This window comes from Jatropha curcas, chromosome 4 (assembly GCF_041381405.1).
Source record: "Jatropha curcas cultivar XTBG-Jc1 chromosome 4, XTBG_Jcur_1.0, whole genome shotgun sequence".
In the NCBI taxonomy this organism is placed as follows: Eukaryota; Viridiplantae; Streptophyta; class Magnoliopsida; order Malpighiales; family Euphorbiaceae; genus Jatropha; species Jatropha curcas.
In genome coordinates, this window is record NC_143154.1 from 23,501,229 (window position 1) to 23,523,213 (window position 21,985).

Genomic DNA, 21,985 nt, shown 5'->3' on the forward strand with positions numbered 1-21,985 from the left:
TTTCATATTTAATAATAAAAATTTTAAAATACAAAATTTCTATTATTATTTATATTTTTATGGTCTTATGAGTTAAAATTTTTAATTTTTTAAACTAATTTTTAATATTGCAATCAAATAAGTCATTTGAAAAATATTTTTATGGAAAATATTTTTCTTGGAAAATATCACTGCAAAAAAAAAGTATATTAGAGGACGTTCAAAATCATCTCCTTAAATTAAAAAAAAATGTCCACAATATTTTTAAGGACAATTAACATCGTCTCTTATGAGCGTCCTTTTAACGAGCGTCCTTTTTCGGTGGACGATAATTATCCTTAATTAAGAGCCATATATCGTTCCTCCAATTTTAGATGAAAATTGTATATAAAAATGTAGTCAATATTTGTCCCCCTATATAGAATGTCAATCGTCCCCAAAAATTATCCTGTAGATGAAATAGAGAACTTTCCAAAAGGTCACCTATTTTAAGGTTTCTCTTAAGTGAGCAGGCTTAACTCAAGAACTCAAGAGTTCTTTCAATTCTTCAGACTATCATCCCCAAAAATTATCTTGTAAATGAAATAGAGAACTTTCCAAAAGGTCAACTATTTTAGGATTTTTCTTAAGTGAGTACATTTAACTCAAGAACTCGAGTTCTTTCAATTCTTAAGACATTCGTCCCCAAAAATTATCTTGTAGATGAAATAAAGAGCTTTCCAGAAAGTCACATGTTTTAAGATTTATTTTAAGTGATCGCGCTTAACTCAAGAACTCAAGAGTTCTTTCTTAAGTGAGCACACTTAACTCAAGTGTTCTTTTAACTCTTCAGACCATTTCAATATACGATGTCTGTGATGATTAATTTCTCTCTTTTTTAATATAGGACATGCTTATTATTAGTATAGGAGACAGAAGTTATCCCATTCATATGGAACGTCAATCGTCTCTAAAATTAATGACAATAATTATTCTTAGTATACGAGACGTAAGTTGTATCATATACATATAGGACATTAATCGTCCCTAAAATTGATTAGATATATTCCCTATATAGGACGTCCCCAAATTTTATGACAATACTCATCGTTAGTAATATAGACATTAGTCCTCCCATCTCCCATATGAGACAGACGTTCCCAAAATTAACTACAATATTTGTCATCAATATTGGAGAAATAAGCTGTCCTTTATTATTGGCACAACTGTTGTCCAATTTTCTAATTAAAATATGAGTAAGTTATTGTAATAAATTTAGATTGTCCTCTCTTTATGTCTTATTATCATAAATTGTCTCTTAATTCTAAGGGATTATGACTTTTGGAGATAAATAATATTCATTGTCTCTAATTTTCGTCCACTTTTATCACTTTTTTTTTAGTGTATTTTCTAAAGGCACGTTATTTTCTGAAAATAAACAGAGCCTTAACTTTTTGTGGCACCTAAACCTTATTTAACATTAGATTTTTTTTTTTTTTATCTTTCCAATTCTAAACCACAATTTTGATTGAGATTAATGGTTTAGAATAATAATAATAAATTATTAACAATTATGGGATGTTCACCATTCAAAAAAAAAAAAAAATGCTAACACTTCACTATTTGTTTGAGTTTTTTCAAAAATAAGTAAATAAATCAAGCCAAAATGTAATTCGTATAATTTTTTTCTTTGATAAAACTCTAATTTGTATACAAATAAATTTAATTTTTTAAATTAGTACTTGTTGAACTCATTTTATGAAATTGGATTAATTTTTTTTTGGGTGTTTAGTTAATTGTAATAATTTTATTTTTACTTTTTTAGTTAGTTAATTGAATTTTAATAATTATTAATCAAATAAAGAAGAGATAATTAATTATCATTAGTTGCTGTTATTGAAATTAAGATAAAAGTGGTTAGAACAAATTATTTAATACGTATTTTAATGTGCAAATAATTTTTTTTTATTTTTAATTAATGAGTTTTATAATTTTTTTTAATCTTACGAGTTTTATATTGTTAAAACCAAATATAGAGTAAAATTAAACATAAACATACAAAAACTTTCATTAAACATGATATAAATATTTTTATTAATTATTATTAGGTATTTTACTATCGATTCTTTACTTTGAATTGCTTAAAAAATATTTCTTCTTAATTTTGTTTGTTTTTATACATTAATTATTAAATAAATTAATCCTTTAAAAAATATAGAAAAATAACAAAAAATTTATAGAACTCATATTTAGTGATATATATTGATTTTAATATTTAATAATATATTATTAATATTATTAAAATTTAGAAATCATAATTATTATTATCAAAAAAATGAAAAATAGAATAACAAAGAAAAAAAGAGAATCACTTTATATACATAAATTCCTTAAAGAATTTCTCGTTATATTAATTCAAGATCTGTGGTTATCATCGTTAATTACTGCAAACACAATGTCAACCCTTTTTTTTTTTTTTTTTTTTTTTCAATTCGGGCCAAAACAATCTAGGTTCCGCGGCATTGCTGATGCCCATCCATTTGACTCATCAGCCCACTAAATTCATTAAGCCCGGAGAGACTAGACGATGCATTGGGCTCAAATGGTTAAACCAGGACAAGTTAGAAGGCCCATATAGTCCAAAGAAGGAGAAATTCTTAAATAGATTTAGTCTAACACCTGCGTTATAAACCCATCCCCCACATTAGTAGTTTACTTTTTTTTTTTTTTTTTTCCGTTCTACATCAATGAGTCTAAATTAAGACAACTATATTTTTTATCTCTAACAAAACAGAAAACGTGTAAGAATTAATAAAAAAAACCTAGAAAAAAAAAAGATATTGATGTGACTTTATTTCATTGGATGAGTCTATAATTGACGTGGTAAACTGAATCTACCTAAGAATTTCTTCTGAACATATATTTTCAGGAAATACATTATTAGGCCTATTAGGCTGTAAATATTTAGAAAAGTATTGCACATGTCTTGCTACCTAAGATATTTTAGAATCTACTTTGGTTGCCATAAGTAGGAACCTTAGTATAAACTAGTAGTCTTCGTGCGGATGTTGTATAATATTTAAAAATAAAAATCCTATTTATATTATAATTAATAATTATTTTAAAAAATCTAAATATCCAATTTTTTTTAAAAACTTAATAATTCATTAATAATGAATATAAGTCAAGTGTATTATAATAATGTTCCTATAGGAATAACAAATATAAATATAGAAAATTGAAAAGGTCCGGATAAAAATTGTTCCATTTTTAAACAGGATGACAAAAGAAACCTTCCGCAATATTGTTCCAAACATTGTTTTTTTGGAAATTTGTTACAATTGACAGCCGCAGGAAAGTTTAATATAACAAATTTTAATGGAGGAACATGTCGCACTACCAGGCTCCATTGGTAAAAAAAATTTATCTGAACTTGAAAATGTGAAGTCTCCAACCACAAACAACCAACAATTCATCTTGTATTTCGAACTGCCAAATAAACAAATCCAAATAAAAACTCTTCAATAATGATAAACAACTCTATGAAAGGAGAGAAATAAATGACCCCAATAAGAGGGTACCAAAAACACTTAATCTGAGAGACTAAATACAAGTTTTATTCTAAACGATAATATGTTTGAAAATTATTAAAAAGAAACTAAAGAAAACAAAAAAACAATAGTGAGAGATGAAAAGAAACCACCGCCCACCAAAGAAAACGGTCGGCGGTGGTTTAAAAATAAAATCTAGAACGATACATGAAAAGAGAGAGCCAGAGAGAGAGAGGACTAGCCCAAATATCCAATTTATTATATTAACCTATCTCCAAAAAATGAAATAAAATAATTTTTTCCATATTCTTTAAAAGAATCAATATATTGACATATACATAGATAAATCAAGTTTATAATTAAGCTTAAAATTTATAATTTTTAAAAATATTTTAATATATTTTACAATAATCTTTTTAAATATCATTTATTGAATTCATTTTGAATAAATAATCTAAAATCCAGGAATAAATATAATAAACATTAAAAAATTTTTAAAAAAATTTCATCGAAATTTTCCCTGATTTAGAATTGGTTAAAAGTATTATCGTCTTTCTTCGCAAATCACAAAATCATACCTTAGTTGATCATTGAAAATTGAATATATTCTGTAATTCTATCATCATCACCACATTGATCAAGCGACCATCAATAAAATGTCATGAAAATAATATTATATTGTTTGTAAATAATTCATTTCTTTTTACTAAAAGTATGATTTAATTTTCTTTAAGATTTCATTTATATTGAAATAAATATCTATAAAAATTCTGTCATAGTGAAAAAAAAAAGAGAAAACGAAGAGATTAAGTATTAATTATTTTAAAATAGAGAGTGAAAATTTTTAAAATATTAATGATATTATTAATTTAATTAATTATTTAAAAAATAAAAATACTATTAATGATATTAATTAAGTTTCCTATTAATTATATTCCAACTTAATAAATTAACTTTTTGCCACATAAACATCTTAATACTTTAGAATTGTGCCACGGAAACTTTTGTGCCCTAACTTTTATATATCTATATAAATAGATAGGAATCTTAGTATAAATAGGAAAGAGTACTTATTCTCTCTCTTGTGCCAAAGGGACATGACAATAAATATACCAAAATTTTGTGACATCAAGAAGCATTTATTCTCTCTCTTTCACTCTTCTTCTTTTTACTTACACCGGTATTAGAACACATGCGATGAGCGGAAAAATATTAAAAGATGAAATAATATTTTATAACATCATTCAAAAATAGTAAAATTATATAATAAAATAATAAATTATATTTCATTGAAATATTATGAAAAGTTGCAATGCTAAAATATATTTTGTTAAGTATTCTGCAATGTAACATCCCTTCCCAGTCCACCCGTAAACCCGAATGAACCGAGTCGAGACACTACAATCTGGTTGACTCTATGTCCTGTCATGCTGATATCATAATGTATACTGACTATACGATCATGCTGTTGCTTTCTACATTAGTACTGTGCTTAATATTTACACGACATTATACTGGTGTCCAAAATGAAATGGGCCCAACTATATGCCCTGTACAAGCCATGATATATATAGACAAAATTAAAATATCAAAATGAGTATCTACCCTGAAGACTGGATCTTCACAAGATGAACTGCAGCAGTTGTAAGATGATTCTCTACGGTCCAGACCCAAAACCTACGAGTTAAACAAGTAACTCGCTGAGCAAATAAAGCTCAGTGGATATCTCAACTTATAAATAAACATGCAAGCACACATATCATTATACTTTCATGATATCAATGTATAAATAAACATATAAGCACAAGTGCATTAGCTTTTCAGTAGTTTACTTACTGTTCATTATGCTGTATGACTTATGAAATTTTTACATCATATAAGTGAGAAATAATATAATCTCCGAACTGTATGGCTCCATAAGGTTACAGTGAAACCGAAGAGATAAGAAGAACTGTATGAATACTGTATGAAACTGGATGAATACTGTATGACTGGGCTGCTATGGCCCATATATAAATCAGATCCACTCAACGGCCTATAGCCGGAGTAACAAACTGTATGGGGCGCAGATCTGCTATCCTATGTCGCGACATAGTCTTATCTACATGGTTTCTGCCTAACCTCAATGGAGCATATTATCGGTATTTCAAGAATACAAAACAAAAGCATATTCAATTCTTCATCAAATTCATGACCCATGTTGTTTACCTGTATGTTGTCTCATTCTTTCATGCTTTAAGAGGATAGCATAGATAAATTGAAGTAAAAGCACACAATTGATAATTTGCATAGAAATCTAATTGATGCACCCGTGAGGCAACTTGTACCAATCATTAGATAACTTAATTTCTACCGGTCAGTTTAAGGAATTTATTGCTGTTAATGTAACTCAACTCAGAAGGTTCAAATTCCGTAGTAAATCTTAGGTTGCATGAAGCTACATATGCATGCCAACAACATTTCTAATGTAGCCTTGAAATATGACAGGGCAGCCTGCACATGTTTCACAAATTCTAGCATAACTCTATATTCTGAAGTCCAATTGCAGTAATTCTAACTTCTATTGTTAGCTAACACATTAAGGTACAACTTTGTCTTCTATCACATCTCTGAATTACATTGGTAAGGTAGTCAAATATGGAGCTCAAGAAGCAACTGCCAGTCTGCCCAGCTGTTGGTTTCCAGCCTGCATAGTTTGTACTATTGTGGTCATATCTCTCAATTTATACCTCCAATTTAGGTGATTGTACATTCTATGGTTAGATAACACATTAGGCTACAAATTTGTCTTCTATCACATCTCTTAATTACGTTGGTAAGGTAGTCAAATATTGAGCTCAAGCAGCAACTGCCAGCCTGCCCAGCTATTGGTTTCCAGCCTGCACAGGTTATACTATTTTGGTCACAGCTCTCAATTTATAACTCCAATTTAGGTGATTCTACATTCTATGGTTAGATGACACATTAGGATACAAATTTGTCTTCTACCACATCTCTTAATTACGTTGGTAAGGTAGTCAAATATTTACCGAAATGAGCAACTTCCAGTCCGTCCAGACTGTTGATTTCCAGCCTGCATAGTCTGTACTATTTTGGTCATATCTCTCAATTTATAACTCCAAATTAGGTGATTCAAAAACTCATGGACAACTAAAACATAGAGGAACAAATAACTCTTCTATACCACTTCCTAATTCCATCGTTAAATAGAGTCAAAATCAGGGTGAAGTTACTGGTCAGTGGTCCAACAAACTTGGTTCAGCATGAATTCAATATCTATTTCATTCATTCAATTCATCCCATGCATTATCACCCTTTACAGACCTCTAATTCAACATTCAGTAATATATGTTTTCATTATCAACACATTACACAAGTATTCATGCAAGAAAATGTGAAAAACTAAAAGAGATATCAAACCTTCAACCAAAAGAGCTTTAAAGCTTCTTCTTAGCTTCCTTTTCCTCCTACTTAGAGCTCCCCTCTCCTATACATAATAACTCTTATAAATCATCTAAAATATCACAAAAGTATGAACTTTAAGAAAAGCTACTTACTTGGATAGAGTTCTAGGTTGAATTTCGTGTTTAAATCACATGAAAAGTGATGAAGAAAGGAAAGAGATGAAGAGAAAGATGAAGGAGATAAAGAGGAAGATGAAGATGAAGAAGACGTTGAAGATGAAGATGAAGAAAATGAAGAAAGCAAACTGAAATGGAAGTCTCGTATACTTCCCAACTATCTCTTTAATTGTATGGTACAATTACCAAATAATACCTACATTTTCTACATGTTACATTTTAATACCTCAACTTAATATTTTAGTGCAAGTAAATCCTACTCCTTATACTTTAATCTTTTTGTTTTATGCAAGTAAGTCCACTGCTCTTACTTATTTAAGTTACATCCCATTCTACCCCACTCTGGAGTTAAATGGCTCGAACCGGGTTCTAGTTCGGCCCGACTCGACTCAACTCTATACAACGACTTGATTCAGTAGGATGTCACATGCAAAGCCTTTCAAAAGGTATGCAATAACAAGGCTATGCATGGTATAACCTATATAAAACAATACATACACACTATTAATGTATTTTTCAATAGTGACAATAATTTTAAGAATTTAACTAATTATATTGAAATAGAAATTAAGTACTTTTTTATTTTATGTCTATGATTTATTATCAATGATTGTTTATTTATTTGAAATATTAATGTATTACTTATTTAGTTTAATGTGTCCTAAGTGTGTGAATGTCCTACTTTTTTAAAAATTATCGTATCATGTATGTTTCCATATCTCGTGTACTGTGTTCGTGCAACATAACTCTTGATATATAAGACTACTCCAAACATTAAGCTAATCGACCAAAGTTTTTTTTATTATCAATAAAAAATGAAATATTAATGTATTACTTATTTAGTGTAGTATATTCTAAGCCTGTGCATGTCCTATTTTTTAAAAAATTATTGTATCTCACACGTTTCGGTATCTCGTGTCTCATGTCCGTGCAACCTAACTCTTGGTATATGACATTACCCCATACACCAAGCTAATTAACTAAGATTTTTTTTATTACCAATAAAAGATGAAGTGTTTTTTCTTTAAATTATTTTTATCTCATTGAAATAATAAATTATTTTTTTTATATATTTCTGATTTATTATAAATGATTATTTATTTATTTATTTAAAATATTAATATATTACTTATTTAGTATAGTGTATCCTAAGCGTGTGGATATCCTTTTAAAAGTTGTTGTATCTGGTATGTTTTTATATCTCTTGTCCCGCGTCCATGTAACCTACTGGTATATGAGGCTACTCCATATACCAAGCTAATTAACCAAAGTTTTTTTTATTACCAATAAAAATGAATTGTTTTTTTTTTAAATTTATTTTCGTGCTGTTGAAATAAGAAATTAAGTAATTTTTTTTTATATTTATGATTTATTATAAATAATTATTTATTTATTTGAAATATTAATGTATTACTTATTTAGTGTAGGATATCCTACGCGTGTGGATATCATACTTTTTTTTAAAATTATTGTATATATATTGTATATTTTCATATCTCGTGTCCCTTATGCGTACAACCTAACTCCTGATACATGAGACTACTCAATACTTCAAGCTAATCAATCGAGGTGTTTTTCCATTATAATAAAAAATGAAGTGTTTTTTTTAAATTTATTTTTTTGTCATTTGAAATAAGAAATTAATTTTTTTAATTTTATGTTCATAAATTATTATAGATGATTCTTTATTTGTTTGAAATATTAACATATTACCAATCTAGTATAGTATATCCTAAGCGTGAAAATATTCTACTTTTTTAAAAATTATTGTATATATCCTATATATTCTCGTATCTCGTATTCGTACAACCTAACTCCTGATGTATGAAACTACTTAATACACTAAACTAATCAACTGAGATTTTTTTTTATTACAAATAAAAGATGAAGTGTTTTTTTTTTAATTTATTTTTGTGTCATTGAAATAAGAAATTAATTTTTTTTTATTGTATGCTTATAATTGTCACGACCCGAAACTATGGGCCGGATCGGCATTAGAGTCAAGGTAAGCATAAAGCTCCCGAGGCCTGTAATAAGCTTGAACCACTAAATTCAACTATATCAATATGAATTTCAAAAACAGTTAGCCCATATTGCCAAATACATAATCAACCTCATAATTATATTATACTCTAGCCCAAATCTAGCATATCAAACGTTTTATTGCTCGGGCCCAAACTTATCGGTTATAATTCTACAACTACGGAGTTCACTAACAGATAGATATAAATAAATTTTTGTAAATATAGCTACATAATTTAAATAACTGTTGACATTAGAGGTTACTTTTCTAGCTCTGTGGTGAAGGAAACTAAGGTTTAGCCAAGACGGTGAAAATCTACTTCCTGGCAAAATTAAATTAAAAAAAAAAAAAAGAGATTCGTAACTTAGTGATAATGCCTGACAGACATTCACACGAAATGCTTCCAAGAACACTAAAGTGAACACTTAATCAATCAAGTAAACGGCACAATATCAGCACTCACATAGAAGTACACCTTCATATAATCAAACAGGTGGAAATTAGTCAATGGCCTCATCAAAACCCCTAACGAGCCGTCCACACACATGGCCCGCCCTCTCAAACGTGTGCACCAGGGAGTCGATCCCCTATACATGGCCGACTGGTCTAATCCTCACTTGACCAGCCCTCTCTTTTTTTTTTTTTCTAATTCCAATAGGAGGCCACCCTGTAGTTTTTCATATAATCCATATCATCAGATGCACACGAGGGCGCTGATCTCCCCGTACATGGCCGATGGTATAGAAGACTGCCCACACAAACCCGTGATGACCTACTTCATCCTAATTCCATGCAAACAAGGCACAACAAGTTCACAGCACAAGTAATCAAACATTGCATTTAAATGCAAGCACATTAAATAAACAAATATTGTTATGCAAATGTACAAATAGACACATATATAAATATGGAAGTAATGAATGTTTATGCTATAAATTAAATAAGTAACAACTAAACAAGTAGGTAATTATAACATTATGCATGAAACAAATAGCTATTTATTATAGAAGACAAAAGCTCTAGTTCTGATTTTCATTCAGGAGTAGTGGATGAGCTTGGTCGATTTATAAGAAGTTAAATTAAGAGGAGAAAAAGGAATGAAGTAAGGAATCCCTTTAAATAAATCTAGCGACTAATTTACTAACTACAATTATAAGTAATTAAGATTCTATCAAAATTTCAACAAAACCTCCCCACATGTAGGACTATTTACCTGTATGAATAATAACAATAGCAAGCCTTTATCAATCAAACTCATACAGCCCATCCATCAAGCAATCAATCAATTCAACCAATTTAAATACCTTTTCTCCTTTAACAACAATAGTAACACCCAATCATCGTCATGATAATTCTAAATCACTATATTCTCACGATTAATCAAACCTTATAGACACTATTTAAGCATAACTATATTTACATATTCGCGAGTATAAGTTAATTATATAATAGTTGCAAGTTTATATTCATCTACATCCTAACTTTTTTTTTTTTTCTCACGATTTAGCCATTGTTGCATAGATTTATACTTAAGTTCGGTATAAAAACTAAATTTCAGGTCTAAGGCCTAGAGACTCTAGGTTTGAGTCTCTTACCAAAGAAAGATAAATCTATTGAGATGAAATTACCATGAAAATAGCAAAAACACATTGATCTCTAACTCATTCTAAATTGTCATCAGAAATTTCAAATCGATACTGCAACTATAACTATAACATTAGATCATACTTACGACTCCTTAAATAACACTCTTTACCTTAAAGTATGAAATCAGCACTTACACTTAACTATAATATTCTTTTTTTCACATTATAATTCACAAGTTCATTTATACTCAAATGCACAAAAGCATATATATAATTCATAACTCAGCTGCCATTTCAAACTAAAATCGGTATTCCAGTTATTATCCATTGCTAACTTGACTAATTTTCTTGTCATTCAATAAGAACTCATATTTTACTTCATTCCCATCTCTATTTTTACTAAAATTTGTCACCACAATTCTTATTAAATTGATTGTCAACTGAAGATTAAATTCACACAACTAAGCAGGCTCTAGTTTTCCCAAACCCATGGAATTTAGTCTAGTTAGCTGCTGCCGATTCATCAACATCTTGATTTCTGAGCTAAAAGTGCTCCTAAACATACCTAATTATTCATTTCCCAACAAGATATAGCTGTGCAACATCAGTTCTCATCTTAATATTATCAAAACTCATAAAAAAAAGTAATATAGCTGCTGCCATTTCAAAATATCACATGTTTCTAATCAAAACTTATAGTCTACATGTAACTTATTCATTTCCACCAAGAAACAGATATACAATTTCGTAGTCCATCTCATTATTGTAAAAGTTCATAAAAATAAATGACAAGGTTGCTGCCATATCAAAGAAAATCAAAGTTCTCTGTTTAAAACTTATAACTTACATGTTATCTGATCCATTTCCTATCAAGAAGTTCATATAAAATATCACTTGCTTCCTATCATATTAAAAACTCAAACAAATAACCATCTAACTGCTGCCACCTAAGGGGTTATTAATTCCTATAAACTAACAATTTTTACATTAAATCTCAGTTTATACTTCAATTAGAGATTAATATCAAAATTCCCGAATTATTTTGCGCACGGTGTTTTTGAATCCCAAGGCTCTTCACAAACTGAAATTCATGCTCAATCTCAAGTCTATCTTCGAGTATTACATTCTTACACTATACCTCATAGAAATTCAATTTATAATATCAATGGCAGCATAAATTTTGGGAATTCATTTCAATAATCTCGCATGAACAGTATTTAAAATCCCTAACTCCATCACAACTAAAATCCAGGCTTAGATTCTTTAATCTAATCGCAAGAAATCACATAGCATGAAGAAGGAAGCCGAAAATTTCTTACCAAATTGCAAAACACGTCGGAGGACTCGAGTTTCCGGTTGACCAGTCACAAATCAAAGTCTCTCTCTCTAACTCGCTGCTGCCCCCATAGCTAGACCAAAATTGGAAAGAATGGCGGCTGGAGAAGCGCTAGCGGCGAAGAGAGAAGTCTGCGCCGATCGGACTTGGCTGCTCTTGCCGGAAATAGCCAAAAATTGGTTCAAACCAGGTTCGATTAGGTCCAATTCATGATTTTTTTTTTTTGTATGGTTTTAACTTGATTTATTGATTTTTCTTATGGTTTATCAAAGATTTATTTAATAACTTAGGTACATGAAAATGCAATATTATATATTAAGTAATAAAATAATATTTTAGCTATATTTAATTTTTGAAATAAATATTACATTATTATTGGTCTATTAATATTTAAATTTAAAAAGAAAAATTTTGATATTAGAACTTTGAATTGTTTCAATAATTTATTATAAATGATTATTTATTTGAAACATTAATATATTACCTATTTAGTATAGTGTGTTTTGAGCGTATGAATGTTCCATCTTTTTAAAAAATTATTGTATCCGGTATATTTCTGTATCTCGTGTCCTATGTCCATGCGATCTAACTACTGGTATATGATATTACTCTATACACCAAGCTAATCAATCAAGGGTTTTTTCTTTTTAACAATAAAAAATAAAATGTTTTTTTTATAATTTATTTTTTATCATTGAAATAAGAAATTAAGTATATATTACTTTAGGTCTAATTGAGAGAGAGAAAATATTAAAATATAATTGAGTGAGAAATGTTAAAATATAAAAAATATAAAATATAAAAAAATAAAAAGCTGTAAGTATACTGTTGGTCCCCACTTTAGAAAATGAAAAGATCTAGTTTGACTGATTTTATAGAAACTGTTTGTGATAATTAATTATTGGTCAAAATTTAATTGTTGGTACTTATGGTTTTTTATTTTTGATTTTTTAATTTTTAATAATTAATCAAACTTGTTTGCCCTATCGTTCCTCCTCACATATGGTAATTTTAGAGGCTTACACTTTCATATATATTATATAGATTTGAACACTTTTGGATTAACTGCCTATGGCCTATAGGTCCACAATTTCAAGCCCATACTGATAGAAACTCAGTATAGGACATGAATGGGAGTACCAAATGGATAGAAGTAGAGTCTACACTAGTCACTGTATCAATCAGAACAATGGAGTTCTGCTAGAAAAATATAATCACAAGATTTGGCATTGAAAAGTAATGATAATGGAACACAATTTGATAGCATGTCGTTTTGTGAATTCTTTCAAAGATATGGAATCAAGCTCAGATTTAGCTCAGTCTCTCATCCGCAAGCTAATGGTACTGAAGTTATTAACAAAACTCTTCTTAATGGTCTCAAAAGAAAAAAAAAAAAAAAATATATATATATATATATATATATATATATATATGTAGCCCAAGGAAAATGGGTTGAACAACAACTGACCCACGTCTTATGAGCCTATAACTACAGTAACCCCATTATTTTATTATGAGATTGTATATATATATGTATTGAGCATTCATAGGATATGGGAACATCTTGCTTGCCACTGGATTGTACTTTCCATCACATATATATCTCATCATTAATACATTTATTCTTTCCTTTAACATCATGTAATTCACCGGAAGTTTTTATGTTATATACGTTAAGTTCAAATGCTAGTGGTTGTTAAATTAACTGCGTTGGAAATTTGAAGTATATGGTCCTCTTTAAAAGCTATGTAACCCTAATCCTCTGTAGTCAGGATAGTTGTTGAGAGAGAAACGCAGATAGCGTTCGGGTGCAGTTTTAAGCTAGGGTTACAAACTCTATGCGCCTTAGGTAAGTAAACATAGAGTAATTTGGATAAATGACTTTGTATATGTTGGAATGAGATCTGGAGACTTTCTTTTCTTACTTTTCTTTCATTTTATCAGATGATTGTTATAGATTTTGTGTATGTGCTTGTAAGAAATTGAGGATTCTTTTCAGTTTCAAGAATAGAAGTATTTGATTAGCTAAACACTATCAACTTAAAAAAGGGATAGCAACCACTTAATACTTTGGGATTTTATTTCTAAACTAGTTGCGACCAACTGTGTATCTGGACTTTATGTGATGAGCTGTTCCTTCTTTAAGGAGCCTTTTTTGTGGAGTTAAGACATAAAAATGGTGTATCTACGACAACACATGTAACATGAAACTGATGATTTAATTGAATCAATACCATGAAAATTCCATTAATCTAGTTAAGTTACAGTTATTGAATTACAAGTATATGATAAGGTATGCATCAATAATGAAAACACATAAGGAGGAACCTACCTTCAACTTTAGAGAAGGTACTATTTCTATCCCAAATTATCAATTCTACATATATATATATTTTTAGAAGAAAATTAAATTAAAAAAAAAAAAGAAATGATTCAAGAGGTAAGCATAAGATGGTTCACCCACATCGTACAAAGTGCTAAAGAAATGGTTAGAAAAAGCCCTAACTTCTTGAGGAACACACTTAATTTATTCCTACCTCTTATTATAACCAACAAATCCTTTTCCTTATTCTCACTCCACTTGGTTCTTTCTAGAATTTCTTTGTTCTTGATATTGCTAGGGTAATCCTTCTCTCCTCCAAAACCACTTTCCATGAACCCGTTCATAACTTTCTCATTTCCCACATAAAAACAATGCATCAAGAGAACCATAATCATGCAAACAACATTTCTTGCTAGTTTCTTCCAGTTATATTGTATCGATCTGTAGCTAATTCCCATGAAATTATTCTGCCTGGTAAGATTCTTGCACCTTGTTTCATGTGGGGTTTGCATGTATACTTTCTCTATTGAGAAGTCATCATTAAATTCTGGATTTAGATGGATCTTAACAGTTTGAGAAGGCACTACTTGGTGAAAGAATGTCTCGGCTGCTTGGCAAGTCGAAACAAACATTCCATGATTAACTTTGATCTCTTCAACTACCTCGAAGCTTGGCGAACTAGCTAAAGCATTCATATTGCCTTCATCTATAAAGTTACCATTCGGATCGTCATTGATGAATCCAAGTGAATAATCATCTGTTTCATTGAATACCATGCAGTCTTCCCGATTCTCAGTTTCTCCTTTAAAAGAAATTTGTCAAGTTAAATTATTTGAATTAAATTAAAATGGGTAGAGAGAAGAAAATTATATATGTAATTAAGTGTAATATTGTTACCTTGAAGTTCATGCCCCTCCCTTCTGGGGAAATTTGAAATGTTTTCTATTGGGACAATTTTGTGTTCCTCTGCAAAACTCTGTAAATTATAAAGAAAAATGTAATAAACAAAATGATTATTCAATATATATATATACATTGAAATAATAACGCTTCTATAATTTTTATTTTTTTTCCTATATTCTATTACGCGAGGAACTGATTTCAAATTGAATATAAATTATATAACTAAATATTGCAGAAGCCTGACATATCAAATTGAAACCAAACTGAATTGAAAGACATACCTTCTCTAATTCTTCATTTGACATTCCAACCCATCTCAAATTTTCTGACATCCTCTCAGTCTTGAAATCATCATCAAAATTTCCAATCTCTATAGACCTTAAATTAGGATCTCCCCATGATTTCTCCATACATCTCATTGAGTTCATGTCAGCATACAAGTTACCATGAACATCGTTATTCCCGGCTACGAAAGTGAAATCATTAGTATCATGAGAATAATGTCCACCCCATGAATCTTGAAGATTGGACTGATTTATCAGTTCTTGAGATGCATGAGCCACAGAAAGGATTTCTTGCAGAATATCTGTTCTATTTGTGTTTTGGTGCATTGAAGTTGAGTGCATCACTTTCATGTCAGTTAGTCCTACTTGAGGGAAGTCCTCTACTTCTAGTGGAGGCAATGAAAACCTGTGTTGCAACCTTGCACATTCTAATGCTATGTCAACCTGAAATTAATCAAACATACTATATGTAAGGCTAAGGCTAGATTATATTTAACAATGTTACTGAAATGATTTCCTCATTTAATGTGATATTATACCTTTGATGGTGGGTAAGGAACGTTATTGTAACTTGAAAATGATGGAGAGGAGAAGCTAAAAGCATCTTCTGATAAGAATTGCTTCCATTTCCCATCTCTTGAGTCTCCTACATGAAGAGGGGATCCGTTGGCAACGCTAGGTGAACTTGTGTCTATCGGCATGTGGTAGTTTGAACTTTCAAAATCTTCACATCTTCCTTCAGAATATAATTCAATACTAGAAGAATGTTCACTAGCCATTTGATGATTTGATGTTGAGGCAAAATGCTCTCCAATTTTTGGAATATTTGCACTCTTTTTGAACACACGACAAAGTGCGTATGCATCCTGAAAATTTCATTCGCAAAAAAAAAAAAAAAAAAAAAAAAAAAAGGAAATTTACTAAAAATGAAAAAAAAAAAGACAAATATATATTCTTTTCAGACATAAGATCAATCTCATTTCAAAATTCACGTAATTTCCCATAAATATTTTTAAATGCATTTAATAACATAAAGCGCATATGAAAGAAGATTAAGCTTCAGCTTAGATATTATAAGTACAAACTCTAGCAATATCAAATTAACAAAAAATAATAAAAATATCTAAAAGAGAATAAGAGAAAAATGAGAGATGCACCTGAAGACCAGAAGGAGTTTCGCATTCTCTTTCGTCGAGGCGATATTCATGCATAACCCAATCAGTTCTAGCACCATGAGGAGCTCTACCTCTATAGTAAACTAGGGTTTTTTTCATTCCTACAGAACGCATTTGAGAGTTCACTTTTCTATCCTTTCCTGTGGCCTTCCAATAACCAGCTTTCGTAGCACGATTAGTCCTTGATCCATTAGGGTACTTACGATCTCTAGGGCTAAAAAAGTACCACTCTAGATCTTTACTAGGTAACAATGACTTTCCTGTAATAAATACAATACATATGTTTCAATTCTTATCACCACATTATATCTAATCAGAATGGAAATTATGATATCAAAATATTAAGTTTTAAACTTTGATAATGTATGTAAACTTGCATAGGTCCAGGTATTTTTCACTTAATATATCTAGGATAATTTTGGATGCAAATAAGGAACTTGTTAATTCGGAAATTTAGTACTCGGATGCATTAAGTTTTTCCTGGAATTAATAATAATAATATGAATTTTTCTGATCAAAAGGAAAAACAAAAAGAAAGAAATTCATATCTCTTAAAGACAATGCAATCCTTTTCTTTAATCAAAGCTTTTTGAGTTGGAAATCAATTATTTCGGCACTCATCTTCAAGTTCACAATAGGAACCCTAAAGATGGTGGGACCATATGCTCATATGAAATAGATGGATAGAGTACGTACTTTTCTTTCACAGTTGATATTATTATAATTATAATTATGATTTCTTTTTTGGCTAAAGTTTAAGAGCCTTGACCAAATAAAGCACGTTCGATGCATGTAAGAAATTTTATAAACATCATTATTAGATTAAAAAAAGAGAAGAACAGAACAGAACAGAACAGGCATCCCTAAAGAGTATTTGAAGCTATTCTTTGATTGTCTCTACCTTTAGAAAAAGGTGTAATAACCCATCGTAGTCTTGAAACATAGACTAACTTTTGTCTTATTATATATATAAGCATAGACTATCATATATAATGTTCTTCATTAATTTGGTTTATGAACTAATCAAGAATATATGACTAAAATTGGCTTTAGAATTACGTATCCTTGATAAGATTTTTTTCTTTTTTTTTTTTTTTTTTTTTTTGTTCTTGGAAAGAAAACCGTTAAAAGTTTATAATGGAAGCCGATGCAAATCAGGATAACTATATATTAAGTGTGATAGATTTATTATTTTAATAATTGGCTTGTTAATTACAATAGGTATATATTAATTCTGCAAGTTTTCCATAGTTTTTCCTTTTCGAAAAAGAAAATTAAAGCATGTAAATCAAACTAATGTGTAGTATGTAGACTTTCTCAATATTCCTTATCCCAGAGTTCACTCAATTCATCTTTATGTGATTAATCCAATGGAGAATTCTAAAAGATGAATATATATATATTGGAAGAGAACAATATATAGTTATATATAATGTAATAAGAAACATTAAAAACATTGTTTTAAGATGGAGGTAAAATGTTTGACAACAACAGCAACAACTAAATCTTAACTCCAAACTTGTTGGGTTCGGTTTGTAAAAGAAACTGATAAGTTTTAATTTAATTAGCCTTGTTGAAGCTATTATAGGAGTGTGAGATTATGAATGAGAACTTAAAGTCAGAGTTAATTTCTTTAAAAAGAAACAAATGAAGAAGATGAAAGAAAGAAGCTAGTGTCGTACATATATGGAAATGTTACATGTACATATATATAAATTTATACCTGGCAAATCCCAAGGTTCGCACTTGTAAAGATCAACTTCAGGAATGATCTCTAGTTCAATCTTAAGGTTATTGATCTTTCTTTTGAGATAGTAAGCAACAAGTTCCTCATCGGTAGGGTGAAAGCGAAAACCAGGAGGCAATGAAACAGGAGCCATCTGTCTCTTCTCCCTCTTAATTTAATTAGAGCAAAAGAAAGAGCTAAGAGAAGGAGAGACAGAGAGAGAGCTATGGGCAAGATTTTTGTGGAGGGAGAGAGACAAAAATGAAGGAGAGGGTGATGAGGGTTTTGATAAGAAGACAAAAAGAGAGAGAGAGAAAAGAAAAGAAAAGAAAAGAAAAAAGCAAAGTAAAGAAAGATAGGCTGCCACCACCACCCTATAATTAACTAACCTTTGCACTTTTCATTTGTTTTTTTTTTTTCTTTTTTTATAATCAAAGGATTCTTGTTACCGTTACTTTCAAGATTTTGGATTAGAAACTCTTTCTTTCTTTCTTTCTTTCTTTCTCTGTCTAATATGTATGTGGACTCTGAAAATATCCTATGCTTCATTCTTGTCCTTTCTTGGAATCTGAAACATAATCTCACATGGCCATTTTACCTGATTCGATGCATTTCCGGCCTTTTCACGTTAGAGCAAGTATCTTTGGTTAACGAGAAACTGTGCTCAACGAATGTCGGCCGCCATTTTCATATCTTAACTGAAAATATTGTCTCTTTCCACTTGCTCTTTCTCCTGCCAACAAGTAATGGCGGGTAGGTTATAGGTGGTTAGCTTGCTTTTCTTTTATTTCTTTTCTTTTTACCTTAGCTAGTCTAATTAATTTTCTGTTAAATGAATTTTAATATTTTATCAATTATAGCACCTGTTAGCTATCGGATCAAATCTCAAATGTTGTGAACCAGTATTGTTAGTTGATTTACTAACATGAGTGTGAAAAGTCTTGAGTTCAAGTCATCTCAATTACAAAAATTTTCAATAATTTGATAAACGAATAATACTCTATTATATAACCCATTGTATTATCTTAGAATATTGCACTTTAAATATAATTCAATTGGTAAATAGATTTGTTTCATGTTATTGAATCAAAGTTTCTTTTATTTTTTATTTATTAGAGATCAAATAAATCAAAAAAAAAATTCATCAATACTTATTTCGATTGATAAATTTCACATTTTTAATAATTTTCACTAAATTTATAAAATTTTCTACAAATAGGCCAAGTAAGAATACCAACTAAATTACAATATAAACAAAATATTTTTCGATAAAATTATTAAAATAGACCTCACAAGCATAAAATTTAACAATAATATTATCTTATTAGTAGATCAAATTAAAAATATAAAAACATAAAAACCATCCCTATTAATTATGGAGAATGTTATAGGTGCAATACATTAGTAGATATGGATTGGATGGATCAAAAACCACTATTGATGATACCATAAACCAATCATAAGGTTGGAATCATTATTTTCACCAAAAGCTCAATTCCACTTTTTAACTTCCTTTGCTAAGCTCAAGTAAGTCTGATGTGTAAATTAACTACTCTTACAAAAAGGATGTAGGCCTCCCCTTGCCTTTGTGCTATGGAAGCCATTGGCTTGTAAACTCATATACTTGGTTGTATGCCTATTTCATGTGATTAAACGGTTCAGTTAGCCATAATCACGGTTTGATTTTAGATCGAAATTAGAAGAAAATTAACCTAAAAATTATGGTAAAAATTTATTTATAATTGGTTGGCCAGTTCTAAAAATTTACTCTTACTGTTCCCTTTTTTCCGATTGAAAAACAAAAATTTTTTAAAAATTATATAGAAAGAAACAACAACTGTTGACTATTACTGACACTTAAACTAAATCAACTCTAAGTATATATATGTTCAGTAAAATTACTTGTTTTGGTAGTTGTTTAATAACATTTAGCTGTTTGAGTAGCTGGTAACTATTTAAAAAACTTTTTATAAAACGTTAAAAGTTAAATGTTATAAGGATTAATCTTTTATAAAACTTTACTTGATCTTTAAAAATTAATTCAAATATTATGTCAGCGAATACTATAAAAACAACGTGTATCATTTGTTTTTAATTAAAAAATTGTGTTCAACACGAACTAAATGTAATTGAGGTTTCTGTTCTTGTTTTTTCCTTGTAGACCTTGGAAATCGAAATTTGAAAATATAAATATATAAAGAGAAGAAAAAGAATTGAAAGGGAAACATAAACCACTGGTACCAATGTAGAGAGGGGGGAAGTAAGATTGAGGGAGAAGGATTCAAACGACATGTGGTTCCATGTGGGGCCAGGTCTTTACCGCGTGATGAAAGGTCCACGTGGCAGAACAGGATAACAGGGTAGTGTTCCGATTCTTTTACAAGCGATTCCAAATTCTTCTTCTCTTCCTTCCATGCTTTTCCTTTACATCAATCAATCTTTTGGTGCTTTTCTTTGGTCATTATGATGGTCTTTTCAAAATACCGTCAACCTTCTCACTCTCCTTTTCTTTTAATTAAATTATTATTATTATTATTATTGACAAAAATTATTTTTTCCAGTTTTTTAATTTTGCTACAGATTTGTGAAATTATCAATTCAATCAATATTTGTGTAAGTTTTATAAAAAAAAATGAGGAATTGATCATTCAAAGATTAAATTAAAAAAAAATATATCACATAGACTAAAATGAAAAAAAATGAAAGATGACATTTGAAAATTTATATATATACAAATGTTTACAATACGGAATACAAATTTTAAAATAACACCAGTTTGCAACTCAATTTACAAAAGGAAACAGGTTTTTTTTTCCTATATATTTTGTAAATTTTGAAGAAATTTTTTTCTTGATATTTCTTTCTTAATTTTTTTAATTGAGAGAACTTTTTTAGATAAAAATATTAATATTTATTTATATCAAAAAAATGGACATCTTGATCTAAAAATATGAAAATATATAAAAAAGAATATCCAAATAAAAAATTAACTTTAGTTTTTTCTAATCTACAAGAGTCTTTTTGGTTCAAATATTTGAAATTAAATTCGGAATTTTGAAATTTGAGTTCAATGGGATAAAATTCAAAAATTTTATTTGTGTATATGAATAGGGTATAAATGTAAATGTAAATCTAAATCAAATCCAAAACTGAACTTTTTGGGTATACATATAGAAGTTTTAAAAACTCTTATTTAATATAGAAGTTTTACATATAACTCTCATTTAATTTATAATTTAAGTATTAAAAAATTGTACAAGACAATTAATTTGAACTTTAATATGAATTCATATTAATTTTATACCTCCTTATAATACGCATTCATATATATCTTCTTTTTCTAATATGAATTTATATTTTCAACCATTGCTTTTATTTTATTTTTATCATAAAATGTGATTTTAATTTTTAAACAAGCACAGATTGAGTGTCGACTTGAAATTAAAATACAAATGGATATACATCAAATATTTAAATCTATTGAGTTTGAGGATGTATATAACATTCTCTATCGATCGAGGATCACGAGTTTATAAAAA

The 21,985-nt window shown here is 29.2% G+C and overlaps 1 protein-coding gene and 1 long non-coding RNA gene across 2 annotated transcripts; both read right to left on the reverse strand.

Moving 5' to 3' along the window:
• Window positions 1-4,940: 4,940 nt before the first annotated feature.
• LOC119369552 (uncharacterized) lies at window positions 4,941-12,321 on the reverse strand. Its single transcript, XR_016320374.1, has 2 exons — window positions 12,019-12,321; window positions 4,941-5,186 (listed from the first exon to the last, which is right to left on the reverse strand). It is a non-coding gene; the product is annotated as an uncharacterized LOC119369552 (long non-coding RNA).
• A 1,931-nt stretch (window positions 12,322-14,252) lies between these two features.
• On the reverse strand, window positions 14,253-18,808 carry NAC028 (NAC domain containing protein 28). Its single transcript, XM_012219379.4, has 6 exons — window positions 18,444-18,808; window positions 16,703-16,980; window positions 16,085-16,411; window positions 15,543-15,989; window positions 15,256-15,334; window positions 14,253-15,160 (listed from the first exon to the last, which is right to left on the reverse strand). The coding sequence occupies exons 1-6, from the start codon at window positions 18,598-18,600 to the stop codon at window positions 14,469-14,471; spliced, it is 1,980 nt and encodes a 659-aa protein (XP_012074769.1). The 5' UTR covers window positions 18,601-18,808; the 3' UTR covers window positions 14,253-14,468.
• Between the last annotated feature and the right edge of the window lie 3,177 nt (window positions 18,809-21,985).

Bases quoted from the DNA above. Each gene is read 5' to 3' on its own strand.
- NAC028 (XM_012219379.4), bottom strand. From the start codon at position 18,600: ATGGCTCCTGTTTCATTGCCTCCTGGTTTTCGCTTTCACCCTACCGAT. The intron at 16,412-16,702 runs GTGCATCTCTCA...TGAAATTTTCAG, and splicing joins AAACTCCTTCTGGTCTTCAG to GATGCATACGCACTTTGTCG. The intron at 15,335-15,542 runs GTATGTCTTTCA...TATAATTTACAG, and splicing joins CAAATGAAGAATTAGAGAAG to AGTTTTGCAGAGGAACACAA.